Source organism: Sturnus vulgaris, chromosome 1 (assembly GCF_052056855.1).
Source record: "Sturnus vulgaris isolate bStuVul1 chromosome 1, bStuVul1.hap1, whole genome shotgun sequence".
Taxonomy (NCBI): Eukaryota; Metazoa; Chordata; class Aves; order Passeriformes; family Sturnidae; genus Sturnus; species Sturnus vulgaris.
In genome coordinates, this window is record NC_142243.1 from 101,104,538 (window position 1) to 101,128,238 (window position 23,701).

General features: G+C 37.4%; 1 protein-coding gene across 1 annotated transcript in view; it reads right to left on the reverse strand.

The window, feature by feature from the left end:
- Nucleotides 1–23,701, reverse strand: part of DOK6 (docking protein 6) — a 249,953-nt gene that overhangs the window by 128,302 nt on the left and 97,950 nt on the right. Inside the window, exon 3 of the mRNA XM_014870907.2 lies at nt 5,607–5,721. Coding sequence (XP_014726393.1) covers nt 5,607–5,721 — 115 coding nt within the window. The remainder of the gene's footprint in view (nt 1–5,606; nt 5,722–23,701) is intronic.

Consider the following 23,701-nt stretch of genomic DNA (forward strand, 5'->3'; position numbering starts at 1 on the left):
AACAGCATTCCTTGAAAGCTAGCTATTATTCAGGCACAATCCTCATCAAGCTAGCAACTTCCAGAACAGCACCATAAAATTCTAGATTAAATCAGTACTCATGCCCTCCAATTCCATTTTATTGCTGGTCCTGTGCAGACACCATTGCTCACTGCATCACAACTACAAGTTTTGTGAGAGTTTAAAGAGCATTTCAGAAAACCTGTCTCAGTTCAGGCACTTGTCTTAGAGTCATATTACAGATATCAGGCTCTCAGGAAGAAAAGCATCTTAACAATTACACACATCTAGGCATGGCTGTAGCTACACAAAAAGTGACAGCACACCTACTTGAAGAAAAAAACTCAACAACAGTAACAAAAAGTCCCCAACCAAACAAGGCCCACCTCAACGATTTTTTAGCAAAGGTATCAGGGAAAGTCAGCAGCTGGAATCCATAGCTAAAAGATCTTCTCCACTTGCTTAGTTATACACTTCAGAATGAAGAAGAAAAACCCCCAGGATTTCATAACTCTTAATTAAAAAAAAAAAATTCCCTTAATGGCAATAACTTTCACACAATTTTCAGGAAGGCTCAAATTGAGATCATAGCATGTTCCTTGTTAGGGCAGCAATAATTTCCCAGGGTTTGAAGAAGAATTCCCATGCTTTAAAATCTGTTATAGGTTCACTGAGTTATAGACTACTTTTCATGTTAGTTAATCAGGCCTGACTTCTCATTAGTTTACGTCCACTGAAACAATTCTTATGGTAGCAGAGAATTTTAAAATGTTGCTTCCTAATCACCAAAGTTACAAGTCCACTAGAGAAGATGTCAGAAACAGATATAGTGACAGCAAGAAGTTTCCCTTTCTTCCTGAAGAGGGAAAATTCCTCTTTAAGGACTTGTTATCCCAGGTTTTTATTCAGGGAGCTGTAATATATAAGATAGATTTGCTCTTCAAAATATTTCAATAGGGTTTCAGAATGGAACACATTTCTACAGCTGTTGCAGATGTTGGGAGCACTGCTGATAGTGATGGGTAGGTGATAACAAAAGCATATGGAGGATTCTGATTTGTTTTTCTGTAGAATGTTTTCATTAGCAAATGAAGATTACCAACAATTAGATGCATGTCAGATCACTAATTTGTTGAAATTCTAATGGAAATATAGGGGTTACAGCCCACCCAGAGCTCAGACTTGCCAGTAGCTGCCTTGAAGACAATAAGCAAGATGAGGGACTAAAAGCTGCAGGAGCTTAGGAAAAAACCACAGGCTCTGAGCCAGCACACCCAGTGGGCTGGTATCACAGCTCTCAGGCTTTCTGGGGAGAACTAAAGTGTTCTGCATCTTTAGAGACCTATTTTAAAACAGAACAGTATTTTATTGTGCTTAATTCCACAATTAAGAAAGCTATGTGCCAGAAAAATGTGCTGCTTTTTGGCACTTTAAGACAGCACAGAGGAGAAGACATCAGCTCATACTATCAAAACCAAAATGATACCATTACTTAAAATCATTTTCTGGCACAACACTGACAAAATCCCTACCTCACATTGTTCAGTCCCTAAAAACAAGTCAGCTTTAGGTATTCCTTTCTCCTAGTCTCCAAAAAATTGTTGACGCTGTGCTCAGCAGACCTTTTGCAATGGATTTAATGTTACTGTCCTTTCATCTACTTCTGGAAGTCAAGATGATAAGAAACAAGGTATCTGCTTCTGTATATTCAGAAGCTTCACAGTGGAAAAATGTCCACATTATTTTGGACACTTTTGAAACTCTGGCGTCCTAAAAAATTCTAGGTCAAGCAGTTATGGTTTAAAAAATTTTTGCCTTGAGTCAAAACCACTTGAGTGTTTTTTTGACACTGAAGCCATGGGAAAAAAAGAGAGATTAGCAAAGTTGTTGTATTAACCAAAGTGGCAAGAACATTTGCCAAAATAAACACCATTGTGTGTATGTCACTATACGCTGTGAGGCTGTTAAAAGTCAATGCATCTTCCCATATAAGCCACTAAACAAGAGAAGAAAAAGAATCCATTTTAAATAAGAAGCAAGGTCTCCCAATATTCCATAAATTTTGTTAAGTTTCATCCAAGGAAGCCAAGTACTTGGCACATTTCAACAGCAGTAAAAATGGTAACAGTTCCTTGTGAGAAGACAGAATTCACTGTGGAAACTACTCTGGAAATAAATTTTTTTTGGACCGTATCTTCCTAGTTCAGAAAACACAAAAGATTTGGAGTTAAAGAGAGTCAGATTTTAGGGAAACAAAACAGTGTATCTTTCTCATCTGATAGATGTGATGCAGTCTATACTGCTTAGATAGACTGAAGGCATGGAGAAAGGCATGGAGAAAGGCAAACTGATTGAAACTCCACTATACTCACAGCTAAGACTTGTAGTCTTTCAGAAACAGCAAATATCTGATACTTTTATAGCTCCATCTTCTCTGTATTCTCAGATCACGTAAGCAAAAAGATCCTCTGAACTATTTTTTCTCCACCCTTAACAAGCCCTCAGCCTCTCTTCATATGTCATGAGCTCCTGACTCTTGGTGCCTTCCCCTGGATTCACTCCTGTATGTCACTATTGTGCTGAGTGCAGACATGGTCCTACAAGTGCTAAATAAAAGATACTTTCCAGTATCTGCTGTGAAGACCCCAGCAAATGCTGTCCAGGGTGTGCTGTGCACCATGACCCCAGAGCCTTTTCTGCAGAGCTGCTTCCCAACAGCTGTCACCAAGCCTGCCTTATGGCTGGGATTACCACAAACCAGGGGAAGGAGCTTTTGTTCTTGCTGAACTTCATAAGGTTTATGTAAGCACATTTCTCCAACCTGTCCAGGTCCCTCTGACAGCAGCCCTGCCTTCCCAATTTGGGTCACCCCCACCTGGTGTCACCTGCAAACCAGCTGAGAGTACCCTCCACCTCATCATGCTGTCAATGAAGACATTGAATAGGATTAGTCCCAGCACTGATTCCTGAGGGATCCACTACCTCCCGGCTGCAAGTTTGGCTTCACAACCTTGGTTTTATACGTCCAGCCTTTTTTCTGTCCACTTTACAGTGTCTTTATCCATCCCATGCCCCACTAATTTTGGGGGCTATGGAGGAAGCTACAGAGGGTGTCAAAGACCATTAAAATCAAAGTCTATAAGAACTACTGTCTTTCTTTTGCCAGACTCCTCATCATGGCAAATATGATTTGCATATGGGAAATGTTTTTTTCTACTCCCATTCACCTTGTTGTCCTCTGTGTATTTACACCTGACTTGCTCCAACAGTGCTCTCAGGGATGGAGGCAAGGCTGACGAGTACAGTTATTTGGAGCCTCCTTGTTATTCCTGACAATCAAGTTTCTACTTGTGTATGAAATTCAAGTGATTTAGTGATGTCTGACTATGCCTTCCTCTGCTGGGGATACTGCATCACGTTCAAGGGCTAAGGGACCTGGAAGGCCTGAGGTCAAGCCTTGCAAGTGAAAACCTCAGTGTAAAAGGTACCTTAGCCTTTCTCATGACCCTTGTCACTACGTTGACCATTCCAGCAAGCAAGAGGGTCTCTATTTTACTCCTGATATACTTTAAGAAACCCTTTTTATCTTGTACTTCCCGGAGCTGGAGCTTGCTCAACTCCATTCCTACATAAACAGACAATGTCTATGTACCCCTCCCAAGCAGTCTGTCTCTGCTTCATTGTAGGGTTTTTTTGTACTTGAGCTGAGTCAGGAGCTCCATGTCATTCATACTCATCTTCTGTAAAGCTTGTCTTCTGAGAATGGGGAGAACAGTTCTTGTGCTTAGAAGATGCTGTCCTTGCAGATTGGATAGCTCTCCTGGTCTCCTTTGCCCTTCAAGGATCCACAGGATCCTGCCGAGCATGTCCCTGAACAAACATCTCCTCTCATCACACTATTGATCATCTGTATCAAGAAATTGAGTTCAATCTGTTTCAGATTGTTTTCAGCCTTATTGGCTTTCCAGTAGTTACTGCTGAGGTTAAAGTCACCCAAGAATTTTAATGCCTGGGGCTAGGAAGCTTTTTCTACCTGCCCTAAGATTGCTTCATCTGGCTTCTCTTGTTGATGAGAAGGTCTAGAGGAGGCACCTACTACATCACCTATCTTGGTCTGAACTTTGATATCTGTCCACAAGCTCTCCACTTGTCTGCCACTTCACCCAGGGTTCAGTCCACTCAAAACACACCTTTGTATAGAGACTAAAGGGAGAGCATCTCATACTGACCCCCTGTTAGCACCTTAAGGTACCTGTGCCTTGTATTTACAACTGTTTGCAATATTTGATCTAAAACCTACATAATTCATAACCTTGCAAATTTTAACTTCCTCCACATTTCTCAGATTTTGTTTCACTGCATTTCATTTATTATTTAGACTGTACATGATGCAATGTTTATATGATAATATTGATATGGATTAATAGAATATCCAGAGTTGGAAGGGATATACAAGGATCATCGAGTCCAACTCCTGGCCCTGCGAAGGACAGTGCCAAGAGTCACACCATGTGCCCAAAAGTATTTTCCAAATGATTCTTGAACTCTGTCAGGCTGGTGCTGTCATCACTTCCCTGCAGACCCTTTTCCAGAGCTCAACCACCCTCAGGAGGAAGAACCTTTTCCTAATTCCAGCCTAAACCTCCCCTGACACAATTTCAGGTCATTCCCTTGGGCCCTGACACTCGTAACCACAGAGAAGAGATCAGTGCTTGCCCCTCCTCTTCCCCTCAGAAGGAAACTGTAGACTGCAATGAGGTCTTCCCTCAGTTTCCTCTTCTCCAGACCAAGTAACTTCAGTCACTCCTCATATGGCTTTTCCTCTAGGCCCTTCACCATAGATACATAATGTTATATATATAAAAACTCCAAACAACATATATATATAGTATTATCGATATAAACTTTTAAAATGCACAATTTCAAATATGTCACTAAAAAGCACAAATTTTAAAGAATTTCCCACTATTTTAAAAAACTTTTTTTTCTGTTAAAATATACCCTAGGACACAGATGTGTACAACTGTACTTTCAAACAAGAAAATAGTGCACTTTAATTGTGCAGTGTTCAGTGTCTCACAAGTAACTACCTGCTATTATGTGCCATAATGCCCAAGTCTTGTTCTGTGCCTGTCTAGTCATTATGCTACGGAGTTATTCAAACCACAGACTGCTTGACATCCTACTTTAAAATATCCAGAGTTTTTAGCTGGTATTTGCCACTTATATGCAATGGCATGATAATTATTAGTTTAGTAAGTGCCTATAGCAAAGCTTGTTAAAAAAAGAATCTTGACTTAATAACATTTTACAGGTTATTTTTACTAGGATTTAAAAGTTTAGCTGGAAACCTCTAGTCTTAGACCATCTGCATACAAAGAAAAATAATGGAAAAAAGAGCTCTGCAACACCCCTAACACCTCTCATCACCTACCAAAAAAAAAAAAAAAAATCCCTACTGAACCCCAAACTCCAAAGTTTTTTGTTTACCACAAATTTCTTTTAGCTAAGAATTTCTATCTGGCATTGTCAGTTAATTCATCCGAGCCAGACTTTGATGTGTAACTTGATTTCTTCAAGCTAGAGATGAAGCACCAATTGCTTACCTGACTCACACGCAAATGTCTTTGATGTCTCATCATGAAAGATAATTGCCACTGCATGCTTCTTTGTCTCTCGAGGCAATCTGGTTATGTTTTTGATATTGTGCAGCTCAGTTACCTTAAAATGAAGAAAAGTATTTTAGACCGGTATATAAACAATACAAATAAAAATATTAACCTTAACTGCTCAATTTTTACTACAAACTGTTTTTCCCCTGTCCTAGTTTCAGCCAGAACAGGGTTAATTTTTTACAGTAAGCAGGAGAGGTGTGTGGCAAGGCCCAGATGTTATTCCATTCCACCTCACTCATTGCCAGGGGCAGGGGTAAGGAACTCTCTCACCTTCCAGTGGGGAGAAAGCATGGTGGGGGAGAGCCAGATATTGTCACAGGCTTTTTCTCCCATGTAAATTGTTTCTTGGTCTAATACCTTATGCCGTTTATATTGCTGCTGTTACTGTTCATTTTCTTGTCTCACTGCTGTTTCTAGTAAATCATTCTTATCTCAACCCATGATTTTCAGCTTTTGTGCCTCCAATTCTCAACTCCCTCCGAACGGAGTGCGAAGGGGAGGGGAAGGAGGGAGCGAGTGAGCAGCAGTGTGGTTTAGAGTCTCTGTGGGAGAACTAAACTGGGGAGTACCATTCCTAAACCCCTAGGGTTATTTATACTTGTAAGCTTTGCAATTGATAAAAAAACCACACAAATAGGTAGAGTCTTAAGTTGCAAAACTTAACTCTAATAAGTCTATTTCTATAATACATTTCCACAAAATTCTGTTTCTTTAATAAAGTCCTATGTGAAAACAGTTTAAAATGACATCAACTCAGCCTTGGGATTTTGTATAATCTATTTTTCAATTTCTATGCTCATGCAACTTGGATATTTTTCAATTTCTATACTCATACAACTTGGATCAGTTTCAGAATCTGCATCAAATACAAAACCTAATGTTGGAAGAAAAGTGTTTCATTAGCTAAGAGAGGTACCTCAAATAATATGTCAAATCGTACCACTACATTTGTAAGGATACATCCTCATATGTCTTTAAAATGTATCTGTCATCTCAAAAGACCTCAAACTTTTATTTTCTAAATATTTGAAAACCTTATCAACAATAAAATATTCTTGCAGCAAATTTACAACATAAAAATTTCAATCAATTTCCATTTTCTTTTGATGCAAGTATATAACTGCAATAAAGAAAAATAGAAGAAAAATATGTTATTCAAACCAGAGCTGGTGGCCCAGCCTATATTAAACTGCTTAACACTTCATATTATAAAATCTCAGTTTCTTGGAATTCTGGGCAAACTATCTGTTTAGAGTCAGTTTTTTTTTTTTTAAGGCAGGACATTTGCCTCAGGCAGAATTAATTTCTAGAAAAATGTCATCCATGAGTTTGGACATTTATGACTACAGAAAAAAATGAACTGAATGTAGGTGGGGTTTTTTTTTGTTTGTTTTGCTTTGTAATTGTCATGCTCCTAGTGTACAGTTCCAGCATTTCTTTTCACATGCTAAAAGCAATGTTTTTAAAGCAGAAGAGATTTTATACGGTGCAGTAAAAAAATGGAACACGTTGGGGCAAAGACATTTCAATAAAATATTGATAGCAGATGAGCAGTGAGAGGCATCAAGCCAACAAAAGAAACTGAGACAAAGCATGAAATGGAATGTATTATGTGCTGACGAACTTGAGACCAGAGCTGAAGACTGCTCTAGAGTCTGTCTTGACAGCCTTCAGCAAAACTCACTCCAGTTTGTCAATATTGTTGTTGTAACAGGTGGGCCAAAGATGGCTATGGTACTATACATACAATCTAATGTGTGCTGAATTGAGGGGAATAATAATTGTCTGTACTGACTGGCCATGGCTCTGTCCATACAGCCCATGGAGTTTTGCTGGCTGAGGCACCAAGATCCAGGGCCCTACCTGCAGCCTGCTCCCAGCTTGTCAATGCCAAACCTGTGCCATTGCAGGGGCTCTTCTATCCCCAGGCCGGCACCTGGTTTTTGCCCTTATTCAGTTTAACAAAGTCCATGTCAGCCCCATTTGTCCAGCCTGTGCAGGTTGCTGAAAAGGTAGCCTGACTACCAAAAGCACATCAACTGATCCTTCCCAATTTGCTCTCTGCACAGTTGCTGCAGCTCCCTTATTTCCCCCAGGTCCCTGATAACAATATCAAGAGAGGTCCCAGTACAGACTGCAGCAGTTCCACACTTGCTACAGACCTCCAAGTAGGTTACAACCCATTAACCACAACTTTCTGGGTCTGGCCAGCTGACCAGCTTTACATCATCTAGACATCCACCTGCATAAATAATAATGTCCCAACTTCAATTTGAGAATATCATGGGAGAAAATGTGAAAAGCCTTGCTAAAGCTCCTCTCAGCACATATCATAGATGGTGATCACGCTGGTCAGGCATGATTTACACTTGGTAAATCCATGCTGCCTTTCCCAAATACTATCTTTTCCTTCATGTCTGAAAATATATTTTAATATGATTTGCTCCACAGCTCTTCCTATAGGCTGAAGTAAGACTGCCAGAAATTCTTCAAGTTGACCTTTGGCTGACTGCCAGAATTCTCTGTATTCTCCAGATTGACCTTTTGGCCTTTTTTTTTTGGACACAGGTGCAACATTTGCCTAACCATTTAGTTCCTAATCCCTTAAAATTGTAACTTTTGTCATGCATTTTCAGGGCTTTGTAAGAATCCATGTATTTCACTACTTTTTGGCTTGGGGAAAGAGAAGGGCTGAATACTACAAATATCCCTGTCCCATCAAAGAAGTTACTGAAATATCTGTTGATTTTCCTTATCTATGCATGGTAAATGAACTAATGTGTCAGAGGGCTCTTATGACTCACCCAAAGCATGAATCTCAAGGAAATCCCCCAAAAGGGGAAAGAAAGCATTAGCAGGCAGAGAGAGCAGACTCTAGAATTCAAAACCTGAGGGAACAATACCAAATCCATAAGTCATTACTGAATTTTGAAGACAGAGAAGGCCCCAAAGTCAAAGACAGGGTACAGATCTATTAGTCTTGCTAAATTAGAAGATATAAGAGCAAAATATTTAAGAGGAATTGGGACACAAAAAAGTTCAAGTTATTATTAAAGAGAATTAAAAATATAGCTGGCAGTGCAATAGGAAAGGGAAAACACTAATAGAAGGAAAAAGCTCCAGTGATTCTTACACAAGCAATTGATATAGAAAGTGACATTTTCACATTAGTGTGCATGTGTGACAGTGTACACCATGCAGAAAAAATGCCTCAAATCTTGCTGTACTTAAAAGGGAAAATTTCTCTTTCTGGAATACCAGAAAAGGAAAATAGAATTGCTTTGAATAGTGACAACAAGCCGTATTAAGCCTTCTTCTATTCTCTGTCATATAGTAGAGATCTATCTTTTTCTTAATACTTGAGTGTTACAGATTACTGAAAGATCCTGTAATGTTTATAAGATAATAATGATAATAGAGCAAAAAAATCTTACATTCCTGGCATAAAGCTACAAAATTTTGAGATTAATTTTTGTTTGAAACATAAATACAGACATACCTGATTACACACATGGCCATCTGTAAATATTTTTTTGAGCCATCTTATTGATCAGTACATTAATCCTGCCTTGTTTAATATAGTCACATATGCAACATCCATCACACACTTATGAATATTGTTAGCAAAAAATGTACATACAACAGAATTATTTTTATTTGCCGGTGGGAATTTAACGTCTGAAAGAGACAATGAAAACATCCCCAATTCTTATGTGCTGTTTTTGGTACCCATATGAGAGATTAGGTTGATAAAAGGCAAGTGAAGAAAAAAAGTCTTCATGCAGGAAAAAAGGGTATTTGATTTAATTTGATTTAAACACATTTCAATTTTCCTTTGTCTCTGGAATCATAGGACCTCCCTAGAAAGCACAAAACTTCTCATAACTCCAGCATGACAGACAAAGTTATATGAATTGCCTCTTCCAAGCTCCCTGACTTTTACCTTTTTTTTTAAGACAAAGGTATTGAGGGATTTGTAGTCTCACACAGAAATCATACCCCTTTTGTGTACACCTTTGCATAAAAAATGGATCTATTTGAAACTACTATGAGATATTGTGAGACATTTATTTCCTTGTCAAATACTATAGTGGTTTAACACGGGTGGCCAAAGAATTTCTGCGAGTTAAGCTTTTTTTTTTTTTTTTTTTTTTCCAAAAAACATGTCTTTCTCATTGGAATCCTTTGCTTTACAAGAACTGTAGGAAATAATTTTAGCTATAACATTTTGAGGACATTATAATGATTTTAGGAAGTATAGCTTTACTGTCAAGCTAACAGAAAAATAAATGAGAACACTTTGGGAACACAAATTTACCCTAACAACTAGAATGGCCATATTATCAAATAAGCCCCTCAGTATTTATATTGGTTATGAAATTTTCAATATCAAATACAAATGAATATTTGCTTCAATGTTCATCTTTCCAAATTGTACCATATGCTTCCTTCCATGGTCAGAGCAGAAAGACAGAGGAAAAACTGTGAAAGTCTATCCTCCCATTGATAGAGAATTAAGTAAATGAAATTCTGAATTCTGGATTTAATGCCAATTAAGCATGAGTCATTTCTCTCCTTGCTGAACATGTGCAATTGAAAAATAAACACCAGAGAGTATATTATATTGCATGAAGGAAAAAATGAACCTTGCCTTGGCAACCAGATTGCTTTATCTCAAGGATTTTTAAAATTGTGTCTTAAATTTTATCAATTATTTAAAAAAAACCCCAAAAAATAAATAAGCATTTTTATAAGGGGAAAAGTATCAAAGCAACCGAAAAGGCAAAAAGAAAACTTATAACTTTTACTTATAACTTATACTACTTTGAAATAATTTACAACATCATTTCACAGATTTTGAGAAGGTTTTAAAAGACTAATACAATTGAAAAAAAATATGAAAAAGTCCCTGTTTTTTATGAGTAGTACATTAGGTATATCTACTTTTTTAAGCAAGGAACATTATACCAAAATTTGCTCCCTGTGGTATTATAATGGACTTGTTGACAAAATTCAGTCTAATACATTGAATATATTATTTTTCTTGACAACAACAAAATATCATTCTGAAACTACCTAGACCATTGATAACCTTGTATCAGTAAGACAAATATAAAAAAGGGAAAAATTTCTGTGCCAGTACATATGTAAGAGCCTTACCTAGACTTTCCACAAAGAAAAAAAAATAAAAGAGCATTTTCCCATTGTGGGATTATACCTCACCTAAAACTTTGTTAACATTGAAAACAACCCAAACCAACAAAAACTTTGAAAACTGTTTTTCCTATTTCCCCCAAAGTTAACTTCAGCAAAACTTCAGCAATTAATAAAGTCCCTAATATTGCCTGCTCTGTAATCGAACATGCAAATAGATTTTTTCCGATTTTTTATCCTTTGCTTTCTTACAGTATGTGAAACAAATCCTTTTTTATTAATCTATTAGTAGATTTAGTAGTATTAGTAATAATCTATAATTATGTACAACTTTCCACTACCATTAGCATGTTAACTTAGACTTTCTTTTCTCTACTAGACATTAGTGCTATCATTTAGTGCCATCCTCCATATGTTGCTCAGTGTGGTTTTGTGCTAGGGACTCTTTGCACCTGGACCATTTCTCAGTTCTCCTACTCCTCATCAATAACTCCTGCTTCGAATGTCCATCACTCAGCAGCCCACACATATACATTTCTTAGTCTGTTTTTTTTTCTATTTAGTTTCTTGATTTTTTTTTTGGTATCAGTCTTTAAAACCACTTTTGCTTTTTCTCATACCAGAATGAGCAAGCATTGTCAGATGCCAGGGAACTGAATTACAAGAAATATAAAAGATTGGTGTGTATTAGTTTTAGTGCATATCTGTGCCAAGAGACTAGAAAACCATCCAAAAAACATCCTGACAGATTTCAGAAGTCTTACTCCACTTGTCTCTAGCTACACCAACTGTAATTTAATTTCAATAGTCATGCTGCAGATTTCTAGTAAATAATTTGAGTCCAGGAAAACTACTAATATAAGAAAGCCTTTGGTGGCAGGTATCCATAGCCTAAATCCAATCAGGATGCACAGGTACAGGCTGATGATCAAGGAAATTATTTAGGATCGTTATAAGGAAAATAAAATCTCTGAACAGCACAGCCAGGTTTTGAAGTGGTCAGTTACCTCTGTCTAGCCAGAAAAGTTCAGATAATCGATTTCTAGTAACAAACTTCTGATCTCTCTAAAAACACTTTAGCCCTTGCCTGTCTATCAACCTAAAGTCTTTTTGAGTGAGCATTTGTTACCTAGGTAAATAACAGGAAATAATTACAAGATCACTATTTCATTATACTAGCACAGTAATTTATATTATGAAATGGTTATGCATCCTAAAACACCTATCCTTAAAAATAGTTGTGTGTTTTGTTATCATTCCAGTATCTTAGTTACATTCTTAGATGTGAAAAGCTATTAAATTCCAAAAGACACAATTTAAACAAAGGTTCATATTAACTGAGGTGCATTGCTTCTTAACAGTAAATGCAATTTTCCTCTTTACTGATTACTTTTTTGCAACTATATTTATTTCTTTCAAAAGGGAAGGATTTTAGGAACAATTCAATACACTTTCTCTTTAATCTACAACACTTCACTATTGACATACACTGGACATTTTTTGTTTGCTTCTTGTACTAAAAATCTGTTCTAGTCATGCAGCTGAAGATCTAGGATTTCCTTTTGTATTACATGTAATGTAAAGACTGTACATTTTGGGGTCTGGTGCTCAAATTGTACATTTAAATAGATGAGATAACTCTTCCACATTTACAGAAATATTACTTCCAAATGACTTATTATATTTGCATCACTACAAAAATTACAATTCCATGGTAAATAAGAAAGGAGGTCCAAAAGAGATGAAAACCACAAAAATAATGAATAAAATCTAAAGTGCCCTATTCTGGGTTATATCTTATTTGAATTCTTCTAAACATGTGCCTCCCATATGAAACTGGGAGGAAAATGATTCTGCAATTCCATCTACTGAATGTTATTTCCACTGTGCACAGTCCTGGAAATTGCCTGGGCAGAGGAAAAGGTCTGAATTTACATAAATGGGTTTCTGTTTTGCATTGCACACTACCTTCCTGTCATTTAAGCTCTAACTAGAAAAAATAGAAGCAGAAGAGAGCTTTAAAATGAAATCATTTATCCTCTTATTTCTTAATAATGGCCCACATACGACCATCTGTTGTATAATACCATGCAAGCAGTAATGTGACAGAGCAAAAGCCAACACAGGGGCAAGGAGCAGGGACTCCAGTGAGTCACACCCAGACAGTAAAAAAATCATCCAAACCAGAAACAGCACAGGAACAATAAGAAAGTGATATAAAAAGCAAGGGCCATGTCAACTCTCACAGCAAGAAAAAGACAAAGGAGGTACCAATGTGCTGCTTCCAGTCTGCAAAAGGAGAACAGTAGATGTTGGCCCATTACAGATCAAAGGACCACAGTCAGGATCTTAAAGCATCTAAACACCTGCCTTGGTGGCTCCTTCAACATTGCTAGATCCAATTGCCACAGAGCAGAAGTTTTGTTACAGCTTTGGATAGAGTTGGATGTGATTTGGGCTCTTAAGAAAAGGCAGTGTGCTGCCTGAAAAGCATAAAGACCTTTAGGACTGGGGAAATAGCTGCATTAATGGAAGCACAGGCCATAAATCAAGGAAAGTGAATTTTTTTCCCCCCAGTATTCATTAGATCACGTCTATAATACTCTGCCCAGTTTTAGAATTTCAATGAAATTGGTATGACAAAGTGAGTTCAACAGAGGGTTTCCAGGCCTGCCAGAGCTGATCACTTGCCCTGTGGGGTGGAGAGGTTGAAGGTAGTAGCTGCTCCATCCTGTAGCAGGGATGGCTTTGGGGGCATCTAACTGCAGTCCCCCCAGTGCCTGCAGGGAGCTTATCAAGGAGACAGAGCCAGGCTCTTCACAGCTGTGCCTGGGGATGGGAAGATGGATAATGGGCATAAACTGAGACAAGAGATGTTCAGGCTGCATATGAGAAGCAGTGTTTCCACCGGGAAGAAATCCAGCAGTGGGACAGGCAGCCCAGGGAGGCTCTGCAATCTGCATCCTTGGAGACTCAGCTGGACATCACCCTGTGCACCCATGTTTGCTCAGACCCTGGACCTCACGGGTGGCTCTGCTGTGAGCAGGAGTTGGACAAGACAATTTCTCATAAGAAATAGCTTCTAAGTCTAAGAAAAGGATGCTAACTGACCTGCAAGAATATTTGGATCTTGTGAGTTTGGGCAAACCCTTATGGGATTAGGGCTTTCAGAGTATTTAAGATGAAACACATTTCTGTATATTGCACAAAACCAGCAATAGGACAAGGAGATGCAAGAGTCTGGAGAACAGGACTTAAGGTTAAAATGTATTAAGAGGCAGAAAAAAAAAAAAAAAAGGAAAGAAAAGAAAACCAATTTAATGAAAGAATAGCAAATCTTAAACCACAAGATTACAAGAGGAACATAATAAGGGAGAAGAGAAATCCCAGGATCAGAGAAGTGAAAGAATGGATCATAAAAGAGCAAAGAAAATTCAGAAAGAGAATAGAAGAGTTTTCCCCATCTCTGCATGTGGATTTACCCTTGGAAAATGTGTTGTTATGGTAACAACACTCTCCAGGACTTTTGCCAAGGAGTGGCATATCAACCTCCACATTATGCCTCTAGGGCAGGTCTCCAGCTGCTATTTCAGAGAAGTGTTTAAGAAACTTCAACCAAGTAAATGTTCATTCCTCTAAGTACTAAAAGGAAACCACGCCTAAAACAACAGTAAGAATCCTGTCTGTTAACTGGAAAAGTACATCATAAAAATAATAAAAAAAACCAAAAATGGGCAGAATTAATTAATATATTTAGAAAGAATCAGGCAAAGTATAAGGCAGTAATGTTGGGCAAAAAAGAAAACTTTGATGGGAAGAGATATGTGTAGATCTGATAATAGAAAGATAATGAATAATTCCTTCTTAGCCTCCAGATAAAATTGAGATTTAAAAAAAAATTAATGTTTGAATTTTTCAGCATTTTTAGAAAACCTAGATGACATTATGCAAATTTAGACTGAATACAAAATAAAATAATTATTTTAATTTCTCAAAATTTACATAAATGGAAGAGAAAGAAAAATTATTACTATTTACAACTTTAGTGGGTTGACCACTGGCCAAACGCCAGTGCACTCACAAAGATTATCTACTCATCTTCCTCTGCTATAATTAGAGCAGAGGAGAGGAAAAATCCAGCTAAAATAAAGCTCATGGGGTTGAGATTAGGATTAGGAGAAGGGTAAAGCAGGTTCAAAATTTTGAAGGGTATAAAGAAAACTTCTCTCCATTAAGTCTTTACTATTTCTAAGTATTAGAACATCTGACTTTCATACGGACTACAGCCTGGGTAACCAGTTTCATGGTGTGCTCTAACTGATCACATAAGCAGTTACAAACTCTTAATTTTGTCTCAAAGAAACCTAAAAAAATTAAGGATGGAAAACAATCTTCCCTGACTAGCTTTTGTTGTGCCACTTTAAATGCTAAATTGGTTGACAGTGTTAGGAAATCAAACCAACCAGGGCAGAGTAAGCATATTAAAGTCATATCAGCTGCCTTTACTAGGCAAAGATGTGAGGGTTTTTCCAAGCTAAGTTGCTTTCTCTCAAGCCGTGCTGCTGTAATACTGTCAGGATGAGCTGCTGCCTAACCCATAAAATCAACCAGCCCTCTGGGATTATTCTGGCTCTGGCTGGTAGCCTGGTGTTTGAAAGCGATAGTTAAAACCTGATCAGTTCATGTGTACATGGAATTATCCCCTCAACAAACATTTTAATTAGGGTCTTTAAATACATACTGAAAAAAAATGCATTCATGCTTCATGGGGTATTTGTACAGACAAATGTCCCAGTTCATTTGCAGAACAAAAATATCAGTTCTCCTCAATCCCATTTCCTTACTGTCCTAAAGATCCTCTGAAATACATTTTCCAACCTAACCCTTTATTCTGAAGAGTAATCTGAATATCAGGCTACTGTGTATGCATAAAAATAAAAGGGGAAAAATACAGCCTTCTGTAAAAGTGAGTGTTAACAAAATTTAAACTAATGCCTTAATACTAAAACAACACAAATTTTCTAATTTTCAACCCAGGTGCACACTTGAAAAATAGCATCGTGCTAGAGAGAGATGGCAGAGGGGGAAGATGATTCACAACTGAAATAAAATAGATTTCACAATTATCCTTTCAAATTTCAGCTGCAATTAAAAAAAACCCAAACCAACAAAAAACCCAAAAAATTTCAGAATCAAACTTCCTGCTAGAGTTAGCAGGCATGCAAACAATATTTATGCAATATTTCACTATGAACACTAGATCATTAGAGGAGTGTTAATATCCTTGTGAGGCGACTAAAATACACTGGACAGTTAGAAACAGTTTTCAGTTTTCAGAGTTTTCACTTTTAACATTTCCAAAGCACATTATTATGTCCAAATCTGTTATATTTTTGATCCAAAGGTATTGGTTAATTAAAAGGAATATGTTACTGGTCTTTGAACAGAAAGAAAAGGAGAAACATACTTTTCCAAAACTTCCTTTAAGTTTTTCTCTCTGTTTACTTAAATCAGCTGACTTGCAGTAGTTTCCAAAATTATCTTGTTAGATCAGCTCAATTAAAAATAAGTGTTTATTAACATAGACTAAATTTGAAAACAAATCACTTACATGCAATAATCACTTAAATGCATATATATAATTCTTCCTGCTAAACTGAAAGCTAAAACCCTAACCACAAAATCTCTCTGCATCGACAAACTGGGTCAGGAGTGTTAGAGGATCCAAGTAACCATAGGCTTTCAATGCACATAAATTATTATGCCTGTATCTATGCTGCCCATGACGCCAGTGGCCAAGCCCCAGGTGTAATTCCTCTTCCTATCTGTTTCCATCTGTGAAAGCCTTTAATTTCAGCTGTAGCTCCCTTCAGCCAGATCTTGAAACCACGAGGGAGACAGGGGTCAGAAGCAGGAGACAAAGGCTGGCTTACCTCTAACATAACACTCACAGGGGAAAAAAATCACAGCTTAGAACAAAGCCATGATGCAGATTTTAAGGACCTCTCAGATGCCGAGTATCTGCTGAACTATCAAGAGGTATATTCAGAAAAAAAAAATACATTAGCCAGGAATAGAGAAGAGACATCTTTATCTTTGCAGTCCTTATTTTTGGCTTTCTCACCTTATGCCAAAGGGGAGGAATACACACACAAGCACAGGACTCAGCTGGGGGCTCAACAAGTCAACAGCAAGTGGTGCAAGCCCATGTGGGTACATCCACAAGCACAATCACAGACATATCCACTATATCCACTAGCCAACAGTTTCTGGTTTGTCTTGCTTTCAGAAAACATTATTACTTACACACCCACCACAAAAGTAGTATTATTTAGAAAAACTTTCCCCTCTGTTGATTTTTAAAGGCTGTAAATATGCCTCCGTTTATTTAAAAATAACTCCCATCCCAATTCATCAGTGCCAAAACAGGCATTTTGGTGCTGTTCTTAAATATAAACATATATATTATAGGCATTTCAGAACTTCTTGAGGAAGTATTTATAGCACCAGACTACTTTTGAGATCCCTGGGTGCTCATCAGAAAAATGCATCAACTAATGAAAAACTACCAGGTACAGAAGGGAAAATGAATGAGTTTAGTTTAATCTAAATTCACCCCATGCTTGTGCTTGTGTGTACACATACACTCAAAATGGTCCAGACTTCTCTGTGAGAAAAAGGTGAGAGAAAAATGCAATAGAGAGAAACTGAGGTAAAAGAAAATTGAAAGAGTGAAGCAATTTGCAAGAGAAGAAAAGGAAGGATTCGAAACAGAAATGCAACCCTTTTTTTTAGGATTATTTTCAAATAGTTTTGATTTTTTACAAACTTTTTGAAATGTTTTCATTTTATTTGTTTCTAAAATTAACTGAAGTTTGTTAGCTGATAATTTGAAAATTCTTTTAGCTTAATTGTCATTGGGGATAAATTAATTTTGAGTATCTATTATGACAATTACATACAGCTACATTTTCAACTCTAATGCATTTTTAATAACCTTCATCAGCCAGTGATTTGAATTTCAAATTTCCCTCTATGAAGAAGTAAAAATTAGATAGTTTTGTGCTAATTTTCATAATAAATTGCTCTTTATTTACATTGCAAAGCCTCCCTTACTCCAAGTAAACCAAAACCTTAAAGGAAACTTCGTACTCATAAGACTTATTACATTTAATCTCCCTTTATTAAGGGAAAACAAATTACAGTGACAAACCTGTTGGCCCTCCCTCATACGCCATAACCTGCTTTTTGTACCTGTCTGCTTCCTTTTATAGTGACTGCAAAAGGGTCCATGCCTCTTCTCATTTCCACAGCAATGTGGTAAATATTCCCCAGCAACAGACACACGATTCAAAGTAGCTTCAAGGGAAAATGTTGTCATTAGGAAAAAAAAAACCTCACATATTTTTTACTTGTGTTATAAACTGCAGTCTAGATAATTAGGTCTTTAACTTTCATCATGAACTTGTATTATTTATGTAGTATATCTACTTTCTGCCCTTAAATAATGAAAATAGATGCACATAATATGAAAAAAAAATAGAAATGCAGAGTCGTGGGCTGAAGGCTAGGAAAGGAAGACCTCAATATTACTTTGACTGCTAGTTCCATATAGTTTACCATTTTCCTGTTCTTTATAGCAGTGGGCCCCACTGGGTCTGATTTATGGCCTTCCTAGCCTGTATCTTATGACAAATAAATACCTTTATGTTTATTGGCACCTATTCTACACGTATTATGATACACATTGTCATAAATATATGATTGCATTTGATTTTCCATAACTATTTTTCACCACAGTCAGAATAAATGATGAATACCATTCAGCTAAGTAAAGGTTTTACAAATTTGTTTGACTGTCATAAATTTACAATGTTTTTCCAACTTAATGGCACAACCTGACTTCTCAAGGTTCTTTTATAATGGTCATCACAGAAGTATATTTCACACAGATGGTTTCACAAATATTAATTTTCTTTTACATCTTTCTTGCTTCTGAAACATGTGGATTATACTGGCAGGGAAGAAACAAAGAATTGCATGGTGAAAACAAAAGAAAGTAAAAAAAATGTCCTTTAAACTTTTGTTTTGAATTTAAGATATCCAGATTTTGCTTTTCACTTGCATTAAAAAGTGAGTTTGGTTTGTGCAAAACTCCACAGCAAGCCCAGCTGTTTGATATTCTAGTTCAATTCTTCTTGATTTCCCCCCCAAGGACCAATAAGGACCTGCTTCAGAGACCTCAATTCCAGTCTCTCCCCTCCTAAGTGCCTATCCTCCAGCTTCATCAGGGTCCCTGGTACTGAAACCCTCTCTTCCAAACACATGCTCTCTGTATTTTGGAACTGGCCTCTCCTGGGCCATGTCTGAATATCTCCCAGCTGCTGGAACAAATGAGGTAGTGTTATTGGAGAGCAATTTACTTGGGTGTAAAAACCTGAACAATCTCTCCTTGCCTTCTGTTAATGTGCACTTGTCCTGCTGCACAGACCTTTTTTTACCAGGTATAGTTGAGTTGAAGTGACAGACTGTGTCCATGCTCTTTGCTTCACCCCCCTCTCATTGTTGGGATTGTTATCTCTGCACAAGTCTCCCTGGCTTTGTGCAGTCAATTAAAATAGATTTATTACCTTTAGTAATATATCTTTTCTCCAAAATTGCCCCATCCCATTCTTCACTTCAGCATTTCTCATAGCAATTATTTGAGCAGCCAGCTTACCATTGACCTTGGTATTTCTCACAGCTATTCAAAGGATAAGATGCTTCATAGAGTGCCAGAACATTTATTCTTTTATTTTTCTCCCATGCTCTAACATTTGGTCTATTTCTTCCCTTAAGTTTTAATTCAACAATTTTCCTTTCCATGTGACCAAGTGCCAGGGGATATGCATACAGGGAATGGCTCCATGATCTCACCTCAAACACCTGTCCCTGTACTAGTCTGTAAAATGTTTAGTTCTTACAATGAATACCAGTCTTCAGCCCTGAATGAACTGGGGGAAACATATTCCATTACTCAAGAGAGAAAATTATCTGAATTTCCATCATATTCAAAGCTTTACAGATGACATGAAACATTTTAGCTGGCAAAGTCAGAAATGCTTTCCAAAAAATAAAATACAGGTTTTCAAGGCTTTGAACTTTGTCAAAACATGGCTAGATTTTAATGGCAAAAGCAGAATATACATGACTGGCACAATAGACCATCATATCCTCTACTGTAAAGCAGTAACACTAGAGCAGTTCAAAGAAGAGTTCTCCTGAGACTGTTTTAAGAGACACTAAGAAGATTAAGGAATTTTTTTCCACCACTGAAATATACTCAGGAGAGGGTAAGACCAGTTTGACACAACACATGCAGCACAGAGATATACCAAGAATTGTATTAGCAACTTTATTGACATAAAACTTCATTGTTCACAGAAAAGTCTGTCTTGGATGGCAACTCTGGAGATCACCTGATCCACCTTGAAAGCAGGCTCTTCCATTAGGTTACAAAGAGCCTTGCCATGCTAGGTCTTCAAGATTTCCAGTGAGGAAATGCTGACCTCTCTGCTTAGCCTGCTCTCACATTTAGTTGCTCTAAACATCAGTTGGCTATTCTTTTCTTATTCCTTATATCAAGCCAATTTCCCCTGAAGCAACCTCTGCCCATTGCCTCTTGTCCTTCCCCTTGAGGATCCTTGAGAACACTTCAGCCACTTTTTCAAAACTAGAAGGCTGTGATTAGTTGCCCCCAGGCCTTCTTTCCTCACTAGTGCAAATCTAGTTCCTTCAGTCTTGCCACAGGTTCTCCAGCCTCCAACTTCCTCACTGACACTCTCTGGAGTTTTTTTCCTGTCCTGAGTAGAGCAGTGAGGGACCAGAATTAGACACAGTATTACAGGTCTGGCTCAGTATGGAGAAGCCTCCCAGGCTGAGAGTCCTCATGCTGCTGCCCATACTCCTCCTGAGATTTTCCAGGACATGGTTTGCCTTCATTGCTGCCACACAGCTGGCCCAGCTCAGCTCATCTCCCTTCCCAACGGGATCCTTGGGGCCTTTGCAGCAGAGCTGCACTCCACACAATTTGTTCCCAGCCTCTTCTACTGCTTTCATTATCAGGCTGCAGGTGCAGGACTTCTTGTTTAGCTTTCTAGAGGTCATGGAGCCTCCATTCCTGGAGATATTCAAAAAACAACTGGACATGGCCATGAACAATGTGATCTGACTGATGCTGCTTTGAGCAGGAGATTGAACTAGATGGGCTCCAGAAGTCCTGAATTGTTCTGTGATTCAATGACATTTTGGAAGTTATACATTATATTTCTTTTTCTACTCCTGCTGCAATGTTTAAACATTGCTCCCCTATCCAGCATTATTTTTTCCAAGAAAAAGTTTTGGTCTTCCAGCTTCTTTTAATACTTACTATAATGGAAATACATTGTTCTATTTAAACAGCTGATTTGTAGGAGTAGAGTGACCACTAACAGGTCTTGGTGTTGCTTTGTGTTACAAGTAAAGATTATCTTTAGTTTTCCTACCCTATCTACCTCTACCTATTTCTCTCCTTGATACTTGGATTTGGCCACTGATGCCACTTTCGAGGAATTAAACACTACACATTGACACTGCTCCATTATTTAATCCATGAATTTACACTTCAAATTCGTACATTGTGACTTAAAGGTCTAGATGGATGAATGACTACAGGAAGGGACTTACAGGATCACTTATGCATTTTAGGTCCATATTTGTAGGATTTCAAAGTCCTGTCAGCATGCTCAATTTGTAGACTTCCTCATTACATTGTTAAGGAAAGACGATGCTATTGCTTTGATACAATCTTTGTCGAAAAAGATTTTGTTTCATTGGTTTGTATGCTGCCCTTTGATGTGCTCAGACTCTATTAACAGCTTTATTACCAGCACAGGTCCAATTATTCCTGCAATTTGCCTTCTGGTACACGAAATGCTTGCTTTGAACAACCATGTTGTTCAAATACTTCTATATTTTAAGAGGCATCTGATAATTATTGCAAATCTTTCTGTTTGGTGACAGAACTGTAGCTTTCTTTCAAACAGTTATTCATTTAGATAGGGTTCATTTTAATTTCATTGGCTGAGTAATAGCAGCCTATGGAAGCAATGTCCTTCACAACCTTCCCATACCAGCCACATGATTTTGCTACAAGATATTACTTCAAAGTGCTGTAAACAAATATTTGAAGATAATTACATGTCAAAATGAGGAAAAATAAGGACATAGTTTTCAGGAAGATTTAGTTATCTCTGCTTTGGAAGACTTGGCAAAATAGAGATGTAAAAACCACACAAAGTACATTTGGGCAACTCTTCCAACCTCAAAGAGCAAATAATTACCAAAAAAAGGTTAAATTCCTAATTATTTGCAGATAAAAACTTGAAATATATTATTCAAAACTAACATAGTCACACACATACGCATTCATTGTTCATTAGAAAATACTACATTGAGATCACCATTCTGAATTTCTTGAAGAAGTTCTGGGAAAAAAAAAATACCATACTTAATAAGAGGAAAAGAAGGAGAGGAAAAAGTGTTCTAAATCTGGGATGTTTTCAAAGCAAACAACATCTGTGAATGTGGCCAGATCTTCATAAGATACTCCTATTTAGCTTTCATCAAATATGAATTTTTGAGTGAATTTAACCAGATGAGAAAGGCTTATTGAGGAACCATAGATCAACTAACAAATAGTAGAAGCAGAATGGTCAACAGAGCAAAACCAGGCAGGTTTCAATTTGAGGTTCTGAAAAACAGACAGCATATCAATTATACCAAGAAAAAAAAACTGCAGAGGGGAGTTCAAATAATATTTAATTTTAGAGGCAAATCAAGTGTTTTAATATCTTATCACAAAAAAGCACAAGAATTAGGCCTAAAACTTTGGTGGCATTTTGGTGGCTGTCCACCTTTCTTTTTAAGAACACCTTTGCAGCTGAGAAACAATGAAATATCATGAGAAACAACAGTAACATGCCATATTATAGAAGTCCATAAGGAAATTTGCACAACTTCTGCTTTGTAGTGAACGTGAGCAACACAAGAATCTGAAATACTCCACAGTAAAGCAGAACTCTAGGACTAAACTAGAATAAACAGTAGGCTACTTCACATTTCTTTAGCAATAAGAATCTTTATTTAGGCAATTTGGAAATGGCTGGAGAACATGAAGGAAAACAACAAACCAGAACAACCCAAAGGCAACTGAGTGGAAACAATGAGAGAGAAGTTCTTACGATTATGATAATGATAATGCTACCATACATAAGTATTTTTATTTTTCACGTCAGGGCTGTAATTACATTTGAGAATTGTGGGAGCTAACACATATAAGACTGTGGCAAAATTCAGTGGTTTTCAAAGTTACCAGGAATTCACTTATCCTGAACAAGCACATCATGGTTTAAGGCCATCTCAACTGGAGACCAGGAGCTGTGCTGTAGAAGAATAAATATCTTATTGTTCCTGCATACTGTGTGTTACTGCACAAAGAGAACCTGTCCCTTTCTTCCCCTTACCAAACAGGACTATCTGGGTGTGCTTTTGTGTGCACATGTGCACAGGAGACCCTGCCAAGAAGTGTTCAAGAAGCTGATGCAGCTGATACAAGAACTTGCCATAAATCACTGGAATTGCATTCTACAAGTTTCTTCAGGACAATCAAGCTATGAAATAAAATTGTAAGGTATCTACCATTGTGCGGCCCTGGTCGCAAATTTAATCCATTAAACTACAGTTAGAAGGCTACTGCTGTAATTTTTCTTGATTATTTTCTATTTTTGTGGACACATATTATGTAATGTGCTTAACACCATCTGTCCCATATACATTTTTGACTATCAGAAGTC